Source organism: Xiphophorus couchianus, chromosome 20 (genome assembly GCF_001444195.1).
Source record: "Xiphophorus couchianus chromosome 20, X_couchianus-1.0, whole genome shotgun sequence".
NCBI lineage: Eukaryota > Metazoa > Chordata > Actinopteri > Cyprinodontiformes > Poeciliidae > Xiphophorus > Xiphophorus couchianus.
Genome location: NC_040247.1, coordinates 12,206,545 through 12,224,912, shown reverse-complemented (window position 1 = coordinate 12,224,912; position 18,368 = coordinate 12,206,545). Strand labels below are relative to the sequence as shown.

The window sequence follows — 18,368 nt, the reverse complement described above, 5'->3', positions numbered from 1 at the left end:
AGTAAAAATTCTGTACATATCAAATATGTACAGCATCTTTAATTTAGAATCATCTTTAAAACTAAAGATTGGTCATCTTTACTTTCATTTACCACATTTAACTTTATGCGAACAGAGAAATACCTCTCGTCTCTGCATCAGCCTTCAAACGCAACAACTCAAGATGTCAGGATTGCTTCCCATCAACAATTCCAGCTTGAGTTCATTGTCAGACTGCCATCTATGCATGCTGATGTGATGATGTCACACAGATGTCCAACAACCATAGCAGGAGAATATTAAAGGTCGATCCAGATCTCCCAGAACTTTAACCTTCATGTTGTCCCTACTGTTTTCTCTTGAATCACCATCTGGGCAAATCTTTCCCTTCGTTTGGTGCAAGAAAAAGAAAGTGAGTGTGTTGTAGTTGGAGGGACTTATGAAGACTTCCTGTTAGTTCTGAACTTGAGTTCTTGTGAAATGTAATGGCTTCGTTTTTTCCACTTCGAGTAAAAAGAAACGTCATGTTTAGACCTCAGACATCTCCATGTTTGTTTAAAAGTAGCTAATTATTATTTAGACATGTTTTATAAATATAAAATAGACAACATGTTATATTTCATTTCATCCTGTTGGTTAAAAGTAGGTTGAGATCTAAAAGGCTCAGCCTTTAAGCTCAACGTTTTCACCTGTTTTTGAAATGAACTCAATTCTCCTAGTTTCTTGCCTAATCCAATTAAAACTGCATCCTTCATGAGATTCTCTGAGCCCAAAGCAAGATTATCTGATGTTATGAAAGCAAGTGCATGTTTTTTATTTCCCGTTTTCTGAGGTAATGTGTGCTCTCAGAGTTGGATAAAGAACTAAAGATTACCAATATCACATCTGGCGCCTGTCTTCCCGGAGGGACAGATGCATCTTCCAGTCACAGGATCGCAGGGGGAACCGTCTTCGCAGTCACACACCCCGACACAGCCTTGACCGTACTTCCCCAGCTCACACACTGAGAACAAAGTTAAGGATGTGATTCAAAGACTAAAGTTATTCCTACTATTTGATGTGAATAAACAGCTTTGACTGACCTCTGTGGCAGCGGGCTCCATGATGTCCTGGAGGACAGATGCAGTGGCCCGACACGGGGTGACAGGTGGCGCCGTTCATGCAGTCACACTGCAGCTGACACAGCGGACCGTGGAAACCAGGAGGGCAGACTGAAGGGGAGGACAATCAAAAGATATCAGCTTGATGGCGTTTGCCCTTCATTGAAAACAGCTACAAACCCAGACTGAGCACACATGCACTTGCTCTGTTTGATATTTCAAACTTGTATGAATCTGTGCAAGTTTTGTTGAAACACACTAAAGTCAGATCAACTTTAGGTGCTGGAATCAGTCAGTATTTGCTGACATTTTTAGAACCTGGACCCTTAGGTTCAGCGAATGAACAACATAAAGTTGAATAAAACATGCATGAAAAGTAACTACTGCAGCAGGATGTTGCAGTAGAAGAGTCCATGTTTATTTTAATCATAGCACACGTCAGCGTTTGGAAACATGTGACTCACTGTAGTCTACACAATGGAGGCCTTTTCCTCACAGTGATGTGGAACACAAATGTTTATGGAAAGAAACAGGAGATTTAAATCGTTGTTCTGAAAGGGATTTGCAGCTAAAAAAAACCCCATCAGATTTATCCCTCAGGATAAATCTGATGGGATAAATCCCCCTTCTTTATGTGTGCCTGTCTCTTCGGTTCTCACCGTGTTCACACAGATGTCCATAGTAGCCCGATCCGCACCGACACGTTCCCGTCACTTTGTCACAAGAGCCATTATTTTGACAGCTACATTTCAGCTGACAGTTTGCACCGAATCGGCCCACGGGACACTCTGGCACAAGACGAACGGGACAAAATATCAGCCCCATGATTTCACACTGTGCAGCATTAAGACTCAGCATTTATTTCTTATTTATTATTGAACAGAAGCAGTCATAAAATCTGCTACCGATGTTGCAGTGTTCCCCAGTCCAGCCCAGACCGCAGGTGCAGTTGCCCGTCGCAGAGTCGCACAACCCTCCGTTACTGCAGTTACAGCGTTGAGTGCAATATCCCCCAAACCAGCCGGGAGGGCAGTCTGAGGCCAAAAACACACACTCAAATTATACTGGAGGAAGGATCCACAGAAGTGGAGAGAAAGATGATGAAAAAGGCAGAAGACAAATGCAACAAGGGAATACCCTTCAGCCAGATATAATGAGACAGAAATCTATCAGCTCACTTTGTCCACAGTCCTCTCCTCTGCGCCCGGGGATGCACACACATCGACCGGTGACGGGGTCACTCTGGGCTCTGTCTCCACACACAGCCACACGGTTGCAGTCGACGCCATAGCGCCCGACTGGACACGCTGTCACCAGACAAACACACGGTTATTTCCTCCCTCTTTCATTTACAGTGTCTTACGAAAGAACCCATTTGGTCTCGAACTTTGTTTTTTTATTGTGATTTTATGACAGATTAAAACAAAGTAGTGAAGAGAAGGGATGTATATATTTTATGTTTTACAAATAAAAATTTGAAAGTGTGCCATTCAGCAAAACATATTTTTAGTAACTTTGCACACTTAGAAAATGTTTTCACCATTTCTTTTTTGCAAGGCAGCTCAAGCTAAATCAAAATGGAGGGAGAATATTTATGTGTCCAGCTCCATGTTTCCCAGTGTGTTCAGCTGATCTCATGCTACTTTTCAACATATATAGCTTTTTGCATGACGGCCAGAAAGCTCAATGTTTCGTCTCATCCAATCAGAACATAATGTCCCATGTTTACAGAGTATGCTGAGATGAAATTACACAAAGGTTGACTAATTAGAACTTTTATGATTTTCACTGGCCTTTATTTTGTGGGTTGAATACACATGCAAATCACACTTTTCTGATTCTTTTTACAAACGTTTGTCCCCAATCAAAACAAATCATTATTGCTTTGGTGTTTGTGGAGGTATTGTGACAAAATGTGAAAAAGCTTAAGGGGTATTTGACTTTTTTTTTTTCATTTAACCCTTATTTAACCAGAAAAAAACTAATTGAGATTGAAAATCTCATTCAAGAGATTTTATGAAAGTATGAATACTTGCAATGTATTTTAATTGGTGTCTAATTAAGGTTTGGTATGAACTCACTGATGTTGCAGCTCTGGCCAATGAACCCAGCTGGACATTCACAGCTTCCAGTTGAAGGAACACACCTTCCTCTGTTTTCACACCGACACTCTTTCTGACAGTCGGGACCATAGCGACCCTCTTCACAGCCTGAAAACACACTCAGCATGGTTAGAACCTGAATAATGCAACTTTCTGTTTCCTTGAGCTCATTGCTTCTCTTACTTTGGTCACATTTGGAGCCGTGGAAACCTGGGGCGCAGTAACAGGATCCAGACACCGGATGGCAGAGCTGGTTTGTCTCGGCGCACTGACAGACCTGGTTACAGTTTGGCCCAAACAATCCTGGAATACAAGCTGACAGAGAGAGGTTCACTTGTCTTGTGTGAGCCAATAGTTTCTGCTTTCCCTGAACTGGTGATGAAGTTAGTAACACAGAAGAAGAAGAAGAAGAAGCTAAGTCTTAATCTAAGCTCAGGAAAGCAGCAGGAGATTCAGGTGACACAAATTACTGCTGGACTCACTCTCTTCACAGCCGTTGCCAGTAAATCCAGGAGGACAGCCGCACTCTCCAGAGACGTGGTGGCAGGAAGTTTCCTGTGCACAGCTGCAGCGCTGCATGCAGCCTTCACCGAATGTACCGGGCAAACATGCTGGAGGAAAAGGAGAGAGTGAGGACAAAAGCACACCTTGAGATGTAAAAGGAAATCTAAACCAAATAATCTTCCCAGCATACAATATATTTATTGGTCAAATTTATTTATTGATTTATTTCAGACACACAAAAAGTAAAAACAAGAAAAAATAAAACTATCATGCCTATCGATGTTGTACATTATTTGTTCAAAAAGGACAAAAATTTGACAAAAATTATTTACAAATTTAGCATATTTCCCAATAAGCTCCTTCTTAAACAGTTTTTTAAGCTGTTGTACTTTGTTTAAGCTCATTATTTAATACATTCCCTAAATCTACCCTACACACTAATACACAAAAACTCTTTTTTGGTTGTTGCAATACTTTTTTTAAAATTTCCTTCTCTTAAATTATAACCCTCCTCTCTGTCTCAATACATGTTTTGCATATTGTGTGGAAGTTGATGGTTTCTTTTAAACTTTTTAACCCCTCCCCGGTGTCTTTTGTGGGCTCTAGTGTCCCATATACTGTATATGACAATAGGCTGACAGGAAAGGTGGAAGGAGAGGGGGGAAGACATGCGGCAAATATCGTTGGGTCCGGGAGTCGAACCCGTGACAGTCGCGTCGAGGACTCAAGGCCTCCAAACATGGGTCGCGCTATCCCCTACGCCACCACGGCATGCCCCAACTTTTAAACTTTTAACATAAATTGTACAGTTTCAAATTTTACAAGGTCCCAGAATTTGAATACATTTGATTAAAAAACAAAACAAAATGGGTCTGTATGTTTCCAATATTCCCGTTTATGCAGTATTCAAATAGATTTTTTTTGTTTTTACGTACATGTCAGATGTGGTACATCTGAGAGTATTACACAAAATAAAGATTTGTAGTCCAGAGCGTTTCTTTATCCCCCCAAGACAGCAATACTTTTGGCTAGTTTTGATTTTACTTGGCAGGTCTGTGGTTTCAAGCTAAATTTATCATCCAACATGACACCCAAAAATTTGACCTCATGAACTCGTTCTAAATCAACACTGCCAATAGTTATTTCGATTGGATTATTTTCCTGTTTATTGTGGTTTCCAAATATAATGAATTTAGTTTTTATCTAAATTTAATGATAATTTGTTGTTTTTGAACCAATGTTTTAGTTTTCATTTCTGTAGCGACCACCTCTGAGATTTGTCGGATGTTTTCTCACCTGTAACTCAAACATAATTGAACAGAGCGGATCATCATACCTGTCAATACAGTGAGAGGAAAATTCATGCACAGGCATTGATTTAATGGCGTGTAGAGCCACCCAAAGCAGCAATAACTTGAAGTAGTGTGTTTTCAGTGTCTCACGTTGCTGTGGTGAAATTCTGGCCAGCACATTTTTACAGCATTGAAATTCATAAAGGTTTTATGGTATTTGTTTCTGTGCAGATCCTCTTAAAGAGGCAGTGTTATGTGTTTTCCAACGACATAGTGGTATTTATAGCACGATGAACCATAACTTAAGTTGGTGTGAAAATGCTATTAATAATAAATATGAGTTAAAAAAAATTTGACTACAAAATTTGTTGCCTTGAAATTGAGCCTTTATCTCTTTAAAAACTTACTTTTTCTGAACTCCACCTTCAGGAAGTTAACATGCCTGAATCAAACGTTTGAATGACCTCCCCAGCACAAAGGCAAGCTCTACATCGTGCTGCCAAGGACATAATTTATAACTCAGGTGTGTTGAGATCAATCTAAAAGTTGCAGGACCTTGGCCTTTGAGGACAGGAGTTTGATCCCTCTGCTCTAATCAATCTTCTCCAACATTAATACCTTTGTCACAAAGCTTTCCCCTCCAGCCTGGAGAACACTGGCACTCCCCGGTCACGTGATGACAGGAAACCCCGTGGACACAGCGGCAGCGCTCAGTGCAGCCAGCCCCGTACAGGCCTGTTTCACACGCTGCTCACAGGGAGGTGAGATTTACAAGTTACGATTAACAAAAACACACAGAATCGCTGTCATGTGAGCTTAGTTTCTCCACACTGCTGCGGTTCACATGAGGTCATCGTTTCTGTCGTTCAGCCTGAGTGACCCACCTTTCTCACAGCGCTCTCCAACCCAACCGGCTCTGCAGCTGCACCGGCCTGCCTGGCTGTCGCACACGCCGCCGTTCTCACATTCACACCGCTGCTGGCAGTCTGCCCCAAAACGGCCCACCGTGCACTCTGTCCACACACAGCCACACGCACAAACAGACAGAGAGAGAGAGAGAGAGACATGACGGCGTGAGACATTTCACAGAAATACTGTCTGATTAGCAGTGCAACATGCCTTTTTTTCACCCCTTCCAACTCTTTCTAATTGAACCTCACAGGGCACAGAGTTTGGAGACATTCCTGCGACAAGATTAGAGGTTTCCTGTGCAGGAGGAGGAGGGGGTTCCTGGCACAGACCGACAGCGAAGGTTGTAACAGTCACTGAGGGAGGATAGAGTGTGAAGGAGAGCTCAGAGGAAGAAGTAGCCAGAATATCATCACCGGGTCGATTCAGAAACACACACGCTGCCAGCAAATAACCAGACTTCTGGCAGAAATAAATGAGCTCAGGCCACAAATTAAACTTTAAAGAGTGAAATAAAAAAAGAAAGAAAGAAATGAACCCCAAAGCATCATGTTGAATGTTTTCTTCAGGGTCTCTGATGTTTTTCTTCTATTCTGTCCCCCATCATTATGATTTGAGCAAACAAGAATCCTTTCCAGGTGTTTGAAACTCTTGTTTCCGTGTTTCACGTTCCTGCAGCTTTTGAAAGCATCCTGCTCTGACTCATCAGAAGGCTGTCTCACTGGAATGGCATTTTCTCCTGTCTTTCCCATTGTGAAGAGCAGCAAAAAGAAGTGTCACATTTATACCCTCAGGAAACAGGAAGTTATTTGTTAGCAATAAAGATTCCTAGACACTAATTCAAGAAGTAAATTAACTTTTTAAATATGCTTAGATATTAATTATGAAAAGAACTGTATAACCCAAGTTGTAAATACATTTATTTCTTAACTAGACATTTCCCCTATTGAATAAATATCCTTTGATTTTCTTTTTCTAAATTTTTCATTGGGAAATGTTTTTATTTTTATTAAAAATGTATCTGTTTTAAGGATTTTTACTACTTTTTTTTTATCAGGGGTATCAACCATTATGGTAATATTTACTTTGTCAAACTTCAAATAAAATAGTTTACATAAACTGGCTAAACCTCACTAGATTTTCCTGTCATATAAGTGTTTTCCAGATTCCTGCAGATATCAGCCTGTGCGGGATGTTGTTATAAGGGATCACTGATTCCAGAAATAGAAAGTTATGTTCTCATTTCATCTTACATTTTAATGTGGTGAAGTGCTACCTACCCAGTTCGCAGGCCGTACCCGTCCATCCAGCTGGACATGAACATTTTCCATCAGTTTTGTTGCAGGTGGCTTCATTCTGGCACAAGCAGACCTGCTGACAGTCTGCCCCATAAAACCCAGCCGGGCATTCTGGGAGAAAATCAGACACAAACACTCTGGCGTGACCTCTTCTTCACCTATATTGCGGATGATCGCTTCTCTCGACAGCACAAACTTACCTTCTGTGCAGTTGGGTCCGGTCCAGCCCGGCATACATGAGCACTGGCCACCGGCTGGGTGGCAGATGCCACTGTTGCGACAGCCACAGGTTAGGTTACATCCCGGCCCATAGAAACCAGCCAGGCACGCTGCCAGGAGACGGAGAAAACAATATCATTACCTGCAGATGAACTCCGATCATGAAAAGTGAAAATTCCAGCGTTTGGAAAGTAATACAGGCCTCAGCATGGGGAACACCAAGATGGTACTTTCTCATGTTGAGCTGGACCTTCCCAAATATCTGAAACCAACCGGGTCTTTTTTTATTTTTGTCTTCAGTTTAAGTCAGAAAATGTTCTGATTCAGTTCCAACCAGTCCAATTCATTGCAGTGTAATCCAATCATGTAGTCAGATTCAGAACAGTGATTCTACACAGTCCTGGTAAAATATAAGTGTTTGCTATGTAAATAAACTAAACCATGAAAATCATTTCAACAATTTTTTCATTTATGTGACATTTACCCTTTACCAGTCAACTGAAAAACAAACCAAGCATTGTGAGAAAAAATAAATAAATAAACCATGAACTCTTTCTTTGTTGAAGCATCTTTTGATTTATTCAGAAAGCCACATTTTACATTTGCCTAATCTCCCTTAAAAACTCCTTTAAATCTCTCAGTTTGTAAAGAAAAACAAAATTCTCCTCCAATATAGCTAATTTTTGAGGACAAATAAAATTCCTCTTCATCCACAGATTTCTAGCAGAAAACTGAAGGGTTTTTGGCCCAAACCATCTTGTATTCAGATTCAGAACTATTCCTAAATCCATCCATGGATTTTGATGTTCCCTTCTCCTGACTGTTACATTTGTAGAATGAAATCCCTCTGATCCTTTTAAACCTTTGCGCAAGCTGGGGTTTTAGCTTAAAGATGCAAATGTTAAAATGATCTTACTTGATTAATCAAGTTCATAGTTAAATAGAACAAGATGACTGACCTGAAGCTCAAGTGTGTGAAAAATTATGCAAGAAAGTAATTACAGATTTTTATTTCTTACATTTTTTTTCCCTCTAACAATATGAGGTTACACAGAGTTAAGCAGGATATGTCAGTTTGTGTCATATCCAAGGTATTTTTAACCTCACAAAACCTGGTGTTTTAAACAGAAAGGTGTCCAGTTGTGAGGACAGACAGTCCAAAGCAATTGAAATGATAAAAACTACAGTCAGAATCAGCTGATCATATAATTCAAGATAGTACAAAGATATCCAGTTGAAGAAGTCCAGTTGATTATATCAAGTCATTGACTTTGGAGCAATCCCTCGTGCCCATAAAGCACATGGCAGCAGCGGAGAGAAACCACTCCCTGTTATCATTAAGAAACCTGAAGAATCTAGACATATTGTCGCCCTCTGAGGACTCAACACCTACACCGTCACTCACTCAGATTGCAGAATGGGCCGATCCAGCCTGCAAGACAGGAACAAACGCCACTGATGTGATCGCAACTCCCACCATTCTGACAGAAACACTTCTCCTGGCAGTCCAGACCGTAGAAACCCTGAGGACACGCTGAAATACAGACCTCTCTTACAAACCACATCACATTGTTAAAGTTAGTGAGTCCGGCTTCACGGTGTTTCTCTTACGCTTTTCACAGAAGGAACCCGTCCATCCCACCTGACACGTGCAAGCTCCACTCACATGGTCACACAGCGCTTCATTTTCACACTGACAGAGATGATGACAACTCAGACCGAACAGACCTGCAGGGCACTCTGAGGGTAAACCAAACACAAGAATACAGGAGAAAAATAAACATTGTTCTTTTATTCCATGAACTACTGACAACATGTATCTGAAATGCCAAGCAAAGATTTGCTATTTATCTGCAGAAAATGAGAAACAGTCAAAATGCAAAAAATATGTAGTGCTTTCAGGCCTCAAATAATGCAAAGAAAACAAGTTCATATTGATTTAGAAACAATACTAAAGTTTTAACTCAGGAAGAGTTCAGAAATCAATATTTGGTGGAAAAACCAGGAGGTTTTCAATGGGGTTCAGTGCAGTGGGCTCTTAGTTTTTTCCAGAGTTGTATATCCTCTTTTCATTTTACAGTTATACATTACTTAACTGTGTGGGTTTATCACATAAAAGTGCAATAGCGTACACAAAAGTTTGAGGCTGCAATATGACACCATATGAAACAGTTAAAAAAGTTACTGTTGGAAGTCAGCACATAGAAGCATACTCTGCTGGCAGCTTGGTCCAGTAAATCCTGCTTCACAGTTACACAGGCCCGTCACACCATCACAGCTTCCGTCTCCATTTCTGCAGTCGCATGTTTCTGCGCAGTCAGCACCCCAGTGCCCTGCATCACAAACTGCAACAAAGAATGCACGAATCATCAGAAGAGTTTTTAAATGCCTACAGCTCAGCTCTTTGTGGCCTTTACCTTTTCTGCAGTCATGTCCAGTCCATCCAGGAGCACAGGTACACTGTCCATTCCCTGGGTCACAGCGAGCATTGTTCTCACACACACATTTCATCTGGCATCTCAGACCAAAACGTCCACTTGGGCAAGCTACATGGGAAAAAAAAATTAAAAATATACATATATATATATATTTATTAAGATCAAAATGAATTTTCTATAACCAACTCCAGATGACTGCCTGTGAAGCACCAGGTTCCCATAAAGGTGGCTTTATGGCGTGGTTGAAATCCACTCAACCTCTGAGGCGGCTGAAGGATTTTTAGCTAATGACCGTAAAGAAAAATTATCCCATCTGTCTTCCAGCTCCTTCATTTCACATCCAAACGGGGCCACCTCACTTTTCCACACCGCTGCCATCCTTCTGTTGTTTAATGCATGCTGAATGTTTAATGCATGTTGCTATGGATACCTTCCCCAAAATGCCTGCTGCTGTAACTCACAGGTTTGGCAGAGTGTTCCCATGTATCCAGGCGGGCAGCTGCAGGACCCGTTGTGTTTATCACAGGCGCCCCCGTTCTCACAAGCAGGGCAGGTTTCCCTGCAGCCGGGACCCCAGAAACCCTCTGGACACACTGAGGAGGAAAAATTATCTTATTGTTGGAAAACTGTGTCCTTGTGTTCCACACTTGCATCCATGCATGCTCACTCACAGTTCTCACAGTGCTCTCCATGCGTCCCAGCTTGACAGTGGCATTGTCCTGTCTCTTTGTCACATGGCGCACCGGTGCAGTTACACGGCTGGATGCAGCCAGGTCCAAACATCCCCTCTGGACACTCTGATACACAACACACACACACACAGAATGGACCTTTTTCCAATTCAGAATAAGAATTATAATTCTATGTCTTTGTTTCCTGCTGTCCTCTACCTTGCTCACATTTCTCCCCATGACGCCCAGCGGAGCATTTTTGTTGGCACGCTCCAGTCACATGATCACAGGACTCTCCAGGCGGACAGGCGCACCCCTGCTCACAGCCGAGTCCAAAAGTACCACTTTTACAGCCTGGACACAAAAACAAGCACACACTTCACTCATCGCGTAAAACACAATGTTGTTAGAGCTGGAAATTACCGTCCTCTTCTTCCCTTATTATACTGTGTTCATTACACTTTATTGGCCACTTTGTTAGTATCAAATTCAGCAAGCCGTCTTCATGTCTAGATGCCTAAATGCTGTGAGTTGAATAGGTTTTAAAGGTCTTCATTATCAAATCCATCAAGTTTATGCAAAGCATCAGCTTATTTTTTTCAACACCCGAGTAATTCAAATACAGGACATGAACTTCAGGGCCAAATCCTGACTGATGGTGACCCATTCTGACAGCAGCTAGTGGATCAATCACAGGTTTCTCACTAGAATAAGCTATGAAGAGGTTTCTGGCCATGGGCTGAAAATCTCTGAGCTACTTCATTGTCAACTTTCTGCTCCATTTAAGAGGAGAAATCTCTGTTCAACCACTAACCTGCTCCTGGATAGTTGGTCCAAGTTGTTCTTGGACAATGAATTGATCCCATCCATTATTTATGGCAAATTGTGAGTGGGCCTGGCAACGGGTAGAACCCACACATTGTCGTCCTGCCTGAGACCAGGCAAGAGTCCAAAAGTCTCCCTTATTTAAATAGTCACTAGGAACATTTACTGGAGTTTCTTATGTGTTTCTAAGCCTCACTTTGAGTGCAATTTCATTAGCAGTGATATTGTTGCTTGTGAAGAACTTCTGATGGAAAGTGATGATGATAGCATGTTTTCTTAGAGGTAATCAGTTTTAAAAAAAGGATTTTATTCACATCTCCATTTGTTGAGTCACTGCAAAATGTTTCTAGTCAAGCCTGGAATCAACACCACATCTTGTATATATTTCCTTAAAGTAATTAAAATAATGAAGGAGGAAGCAGTGAATACCATACAGGCCAACTGTCCATTTATGTTAGTTAGTTTTTTCTTTTGTTTGTTTTAAAGAGGGTAGGTGCAAAGTAAAAAGCTGTAATTACTAAATCCTTCCACTAATTTGCATGTGAATACTTTAAAATCAAAGCAGGGAGTCTGGACTTTATGCAATAATTATCTATATGGTTGTAATTTGAATACGCTCCAGAAAACATAAATAACAAAGTCTTAGACATGGAGATCTATATGTTATTTAAGACCTGAAACTAAAAACAGATGTATATAATCAGATGTTTATAAACAGCATTTGTGTGAACGTTATATTTCACAGCAAAAAATGGGGAGAAAAGATTGTGCCAAGACAACTGGTTCATTTTGAAGCATTTTTCTTTTATCTTTGTTAATTTGAGTCTGTGAAAGCATTACATCTCTGTCTTGTTATTGTGAATTTCTTGTTTATTTTTCATAAAAATATATTTTAATGTAATGGCATAAAAAAGGGTCAGGCTCTCAAAAATTGACACAGTTTGTATGTTTCTCACTTTCGTTGCAGGTGCTGCCGTGGTAACCAGGTTTGCAGATACAGGTGCCGTGGTGGTGATGACAGTCCTTTGTCTTTTTCTGGTCACACTGACACTCCTGAGAGCAGCCAGCTCCGAAGGTCCACTTAGGACATGCTAGAAATTAAAATTTAAGAAAACATTTACATTTGAAATGAACAATTTTGTGTCACAGGGCATAGAAATATGACGTTGTACTATGAAATAGAAATGCATGGCTCAGGAAATGAAAATTTCAAAGTGGGAGGTTAGTGTTTTAGGAGTCTTACGAAGGTGACAGAAGCGTCCATACAGTCCGGCTTCACACAGACAGGCTCCGTAGGTTCGGTGGCAGCGGCCGTTGTTAGCACAGTTGCACTTCTTGTTGCACTGCTTCCCATAGAAACCTTTAGGACAACCTGGAGACAGAAGATGTGCCATATTATTAAATCACTGAAAAACCTTTTCACATCTTGCCCTCTTCAAAACCACAAACTTTAATGTGTTTTCTTAGAATTTTTTTTTTATGAGGGACCAATGTAAACTACAACATAACTGAAGTGGAAAACACATGTTTAATATATTTATATTCAGTCCCTTACTCTGATGTTCCTAAATGAAGTACAGTGCAATCAATTAACTTAAAAAAATCACCTAAATAATAAATATTCCACTTGTGTATAGTTTAATATCTAATATCTAAGATCTCAAAGGATTCTTAGAAAACATTAGTGAGCAAACAGCATCATGGAGACCAAGGAACACTGCAGAAAGGTCATGAAAGAAGACAGAGGTTCACTTTCCAGCAGGAAATCAACCCTAAACATACAACCAGAGATACAATGAAATGATCCAAAGCATATTCAGGCGATACAACGGCCTAGTCAAAGCACAGAGCTAAGTCTAATTACAAATCTATGGCAATAATTTAGACTGAATTCTCACAGACGCTCTTCGTATAGTCTGACTGAGCTGGAATTATTTTACAAATAAGAGGTAAAAATTTCAGTCTCCAGATGTCCAGAGCTGGTAAACATCCTAAACGATTTCCAGCTGCGACTGCAGTGAGCAGCGATTCTACAAAAGATTGACCCAAGAAAACTGAATTCAAATGCATGATGCAGTTTCCATTTTTAGAAGGAAAATATTAATCATATATCATTTCCCTGTTTTGTGTTAGTCTATAACATATAATCCAAATAAAATACATTGAATTTGCTGGTTTTATGTGTCAGCATGTTAAAAAGTTCAAGTTGTATAAATGCTTTTACAAGGTACTGTATTCAAAATAGCTTTATGAATGATGTTTCAGCAATTTAATGTGGAAAGTAAGAACAAAACCATAAAAAATAGAGGTTTCTCACCATCCTGACACAAATCTCCAGTCACACCAGGAGGGCAGCGGCAGCTCCCGCTGACCGAATCGCAGCTGGCTCCGTTTTTACACTTACAGGAAAACGAGCAGTTTTTTCCAAAATGCCCCGCAGGACAGGCTGTGAGATTGACATTTTTCAACAGTTTAGATTCCTAACAGGGAACACTTGCAATCACAGCGACATGCAGGTGATGAGCATCTCTGGTCAACCCTCACTCTGATTGCAGATGATTCCCGTCCATCCATCTGGACAGTCGCAGCCGCTTTTCCAAATATTGCATATTCCCCCATTAGTGCAGTCATCACAGGTCAGGCTGCAGTCGCTGCCGAAGGTGTCGTCCAGGCACACTGAAAACAGAATAATTACCAGCAGCTGTAACCATGACCAGTCAAGCAGAAACACTATTTTATCTGCCTATTTTTCTAACACTGTTACTAGAGCAAATGAAACAGTCCATGACTCCAAACCAATAAATAGACAAGAAGGCCACAGAAATTGTAACATTATGCTCTGATATATACTAAAATCAGACAGTACTGTGTGTGCCACTTGTGTCCAGATTTGATTACATTGTTCATCAAATATGCACAGCTGAAAAAAGATCTTTGGTTCCCTGGTTTAATCAGCTACTGTGCCAGATAAGCCGCAGCATTCCTGCCTGGTAGTTTCCTGGTCGTCTGGAAGCATGAATTGAGATAATTAACACTCCCCGTGTGGTCTTCCTCTGAATGAGTCAGTCTAAACACTTCACAGAGGCCTGGTAATCAGATGCAGGTTTCGTGTTAATGATAATGAGTTAATAATGGCAGAGAGAGAAAACTCACCAAATTTCTCTGCCAGGCTGCTCTCAGCCCTCAGCTCCCCATCGTCATCTTCGTAGTCGTCGTAACGCTCCAGGGGTTGGTCGTAGTCGCGGAGCAAGGTGAGCTGGGGATGAATGAGGGACAGCTCGATGGCGCCTCCGCTGGAGAGGGACTCAACTGCACCTTCGAGAGCTGCAATGGAACAAGAGAAAAACGCAAATGTCAATATCAGCATGTTCTTTCACACCACTAAATCACACAAAACATCATTTCAGTAAGTATACACTGAAAAGTCACTGGGATTTAGATATTTTTTTTACAAAAAAAAGAGAACATTTTAAAAGGTAACATAAGGCCACATGAAATTCCTAACAAATTAAAGTGAATCAAAACGTCTTCAACTCTGAAAGGTTCTCTGCCACTCATTAGTAAAGGAGACTTTGTAATATTAGACCTTGTAAAAACTAAAAATGCACAAAAGATGCATTTGCAATTTCTAGAATTGTAGTTATGGTGATTAAAGTATATAGTTAAGCCTAGAATTATGTATGCCTCTTTGAAACTTTGTTTTTAATGGAAACAAAAATGGCATTTTCAAAAATAAATGTAAAATTCTTTATTGGGACAACAGCATTTATTGGGTGACTTAGTAGTAGACTTGAAAGTTATGAATTCAAGATTCATTCAAGATGTAAGTCAAGGCATCAAGATTCAATACAATCTGCAGGACAAAAGCAACAACATATCATTGTTTTTGTCATGTCTAGCCTCATTTAGATGAGTAAAGATTTTGACAGCCGACATCTTTTTAAAGAATCAAGATTTTACAGCGACTCAGCTAAAGCATTTGAACTTTTTTGTTTTTACATTTTGTGATAATTTATAGCAAGACATGGATTTATTGCTCACAGATGATCTCCATCCAGTTGGAATAAGCTAGAGCTTTTCTGATAAGAAAAATGGTCTAACAGGTTCATACTCTGGACAAACTCCAGTCCAGTCCAAACATACATAAAGGTTTTAATGTGGGCAAAAAAAAGAATGTGAGCTGACAACAGCCTGTAGCCAAAACATATTCCTTTTTGCTCACATTAAAACCTTTAAATAGTTTTAGAGTGCTAGGTGTTTCCATTTTTGCTGATGTTAATGTGGCAAGGCTGCAAATGAAACATGATGCAATTATCTGTATGCTAATTTATGGATAATTATTTTTTTAAAGTTTATTACACAGAAAAACTTATGACTAAGGGGAAACTACTTTGTGTTTTTAGTTAAGAACAGGTGGTGAACTGAACAAAATTTAATTCACTTTTAGCCTGCAGAAAGTGAATTTGGAACTACTTATCTCTAAGGATGAAATAAAAAAAAAAACACGGCTGAAACTCACGCAGGCAGGAGCGCCTGTCCTCGTCCAGTTGGAAACCCCGGCGACAGAAGCACTGGAAGGAGCCAGCGGTATTCTGGCATGTGTAATCACAGCCACCATTAGCAGCCAGACACTCGTCTACATCTGAACAACACAGACACAACAAAAGGTCTACAGTTTTTGCTACATCTCAAGGTAAAGTTAGAAAAACAACAAAACAACAAACCCACAGAATCTGAAATAAATTAGGAGAGTCAGCCATGTTTTATGTGGGGGCAAAACATACCGTCACAGCTACATCCATCTGCATTGAGTCTATATCCTGCTGAGCAGTAGCATTCATAACCCCCGGGGTAGTTGGTGCAGTCCTGCTCACAACAGGAAGTCTGTTCTCCACACTCATCAACGTCTGACAAACACAACAAGCAGGAACACAAAAAAAGAGAGCCAAGTTGGGGATGTGCTTTACTGCTTTCTGACAGAAATCTTTTATGAGAAAATATAAAGTGTGCTGATTTAGCAACCAATTACAACCAAGTTACAACAAAAAAAATATTTAGAGCTAACTCCCTATTCGTCACACTTTGGCTTGTTATAATAAATGTTCAACAAGCTTCAATAATGTTCCACCTCCTAAACAGAAGTACAATTTACCATGTACTCTACAAATTCTTAAAGTGTGTGAAGATTTTATGAGCACATTAAAACAAACATTTAATGCGCTTTATGACATGTTTTCCCCTCTGTTTTTTGTGTATTTGGCAAAGTTGTAGTGTTGACTAAGCTAATAATACTGCTACAGTAATCAAATGTGATAACTTCATGTAAAGTCTTGTGAATCCAATTTTATGAGCATAAATGAAAGTTCAACAGAGTTCAGTTCTTGTTAGAATTGACTTATACTGATGGCTCTTGGACTTTATGAACATTTTAGAAGATTGAACTCCACATTACAAGATTTACTAATAATAAATGAGTTATAACTCTTCAGTATTGTTGCAGACAGCTAGTTTGATCAGGGAGCATTTATAACTCCAGTTCATGTTTGCAGACGTAAAAATGACACAAAACAGATGTAAATTTATTAAACATTGTGCAGATGGGTAAAAGTGAAGTGAATTTGGGTTATCTTTGTCAGTGGACTTAAAAAAACCTAAAATATCGCAAAAATATTCATGTCCCCTTTCACCTTTTGTCATGCCATAAACTTCAATGTATTATATCTGGAGCTTATGTGATAGACTAATATAATGTAGTACATAGTTGTGGAGTGGCAGAAAAACGACACAAAGGGTGTTGTGCGTTTGTACTCAATCATCTGGGTGAAGATTTTATAAAGCTACATTTTACTGAAATTAAAGTTTTGTTGGAGTAAGCCTGTACGTCTGGAGATTGGAATTTTATCCAATTCTTTGCAGAGTAGTTGCAAGTATTTGGAAAACAGAAATAGAAAACATTCCGGTACTAACATCATATAAACAACAAAGTACTACAGTCTATATATGCTGATGCTGATGCAATCTCCAACGTATATTCAGGTGCTTCACATCAGTTTGAGTGCATTGAAGTCTCATACCAACACAGGTTTTCAGGTCATCATTGAGCCGGTAACCATGGTTACAGGTGCACACCGGCCCGCTGGTCGAATGCTGGCAGTGATGAGAACATCCACCGTTGTTGCTCTCACAGCTGTTCACAATCTCCATCTCAATTCCTAAAATTCACAGTGAGATCAGAAGGTCCATCAGGAGGAATGGGGCTCAGTCAGACGAGTTCAAAGTTTAACATGCGTGATGATATTCAAACTGACTGTAACACTGTTTCCCATCAGATCCCAGCTCATAGGCAGTGTTGCAAACACAAGCGTAGGAGCCCAGAGTGTTGCGGCAGCCATGAGCACAGTTGGTTTCCTCTGTTTTACACTCGTCAATATCTGAGGAAGGACGTGTTTAAGCATTATGTACTGTAGGACGAATTGCATATGGTCTGCACAAGCTCAATGACATTTTAAATGTGCTGCTCATGAATCAAATGCTTTTTATAGGCCTAAAAACAATATAACCTTCACAGCTTTAGTAGATATTAACCACACACATGGCTTCAGGGTTAGACATCTTATTTTTATTCATAGTTTATTGTTTTTACGTTTATGACTATACTCTCTATGTCTTACTTTTGCAAAATGTTCCAAATATATTTTATTTCTTAAAACAATCTTTAAACACAGTTGATCCAGCAGCTATTTGAAACTTTGCCTCAGAGAGTGAAAGCCTTAAATATCCATAAAATGACTTCAGATGGAATTTTAAAGTACTTTTACTTCACCTAACATTGAACTTCCACTCCACGCATAACTAAGAAAATGAACTTGAAACCACCTTCACAAGTTTTCCCATCCTCAGCCAGCAGATAGCCAAGTTTGCAATCACAGAAAGGCTTTCCTCCATCAACTCGACACTCATGCATGCAGCCTCCATTCTGATCTGCACAAGGATTCTGCACTGGAGCACAAAAAGCATGCCTTCATCACCAT

At 40.0% G+C, this 18,368-nt stretch overlaps 1 protein-coding gene across 3 annotated transcripts in view; it reads right to left on the bottom strand.

Moving 5' to 3' along the window:
- The window catches only part of megf6b (multiple EGF-like-domains 6b), a 64,316-nt gene that overhangs the window by 2,377 nt on the left and 43,571 nt on the right, over window positions 1–18,368 (bottom strand). For 2 of the 3 annotated variants that reach the window (XM_028001812.1, XM_028001814.1), the window contains 29 exons: window positions 18,214–18,336; window positions 17,646–17,768; window positions 17,412–17,549; window positions 16,122–16,244; window positions 15,857–15,979; window positions 14,491–14,661; window positions 13,882–14,013; window positions 13,655–13,783; window positions 12,581–12,709; window positions 12,294–12,428; window positions 10,732–10,866; window positions 10,513–10,638; window positions 10,303–10,434; window positions 9,821–9,949; window positions 9,617–9,748; window positions 9,015–9,143; window positions 8,809–8,937; window positions 7,385–7,513; window positions 7,167–7,295; window positions 5,862–5,990; window positions 5,596–5,724; window positions 3,664–3,792; window positions 3,365–3,553; window positions 3,161–3,289; window positions 2,258–2,386; window positions 1,985–2,113; window positions 1,739–1,867; window positions 1,062–1,190; window positions 854–982 (listed from right to left, as the gene is read on the bottom strand). In XM_028001812.1, coding sequence (XP_027857613.1) covers window positions 854–982; window positions 1,062–1,190; window positions 1,739–1,867; window positions 1,985–2,113; window positions 2,258–2,386; window positions 3,161–3,289; window positions 3,365–3,553; window positions 3,664–3,792; window positions 5,596–5,724; window positions 5,862–5,990; window positions 7,167–7,295; window positions 7,385–7,513; window positions 8,809–8,937; window positions 9,015–9,143; window positions 9,617–9,748; window positions 9,821–9,949; window positions 10,303–10,434; window positions 10,513–10,638; window positions 10,732–10,866; window positions 12,294–12,428; window positions 12,581–12,709; window positions 13,655–13,783; window positions 13,882–14,013; window positions 14,491–14,661; window positions 15,857–15,979; window positions 16,122–16,244; window positions 17,412–17,549; window positions 17,646–17,768; window positions 18,214–18,336 — 3,846 coding nt within the window. The remainder of the gene's footprint in view (window positions 1–853; window positions 983–1,061; window positions 1,191–1,738; window positions 1,868–1,984; window positions 2,114–2,257; window positions 2,387–3,160; window positions 3,290–3,364; window positions 3,554–3,663; window positions 3,793–5,595; window positions 5,725–5,861; window positions 5,991–7,166; window positions 7,296–7,384; window positions 7,514–8,808; window positions 8,938–9,014; window positions 9,144–9,616; window positions 9,749–9,820; window positions 9,950–10,302; window positions 10,435–10,512; window positions 10,639–10,731; window positions 10,867–12,293; window positions 12,429–12,580; window positions 12,710–13,654; window positions 13,784–13,881; window positions 14,014–14,490; window positions 14,662–15,856; window positions 15,980–16,121; window positions 16,245–17,411; window positions 17,550–17,645; window positions 17,769–18,213; window positions 18,337–18,368) is intronic. The other variant, XM_028001813.1, reaches the window with a different exon arrangement.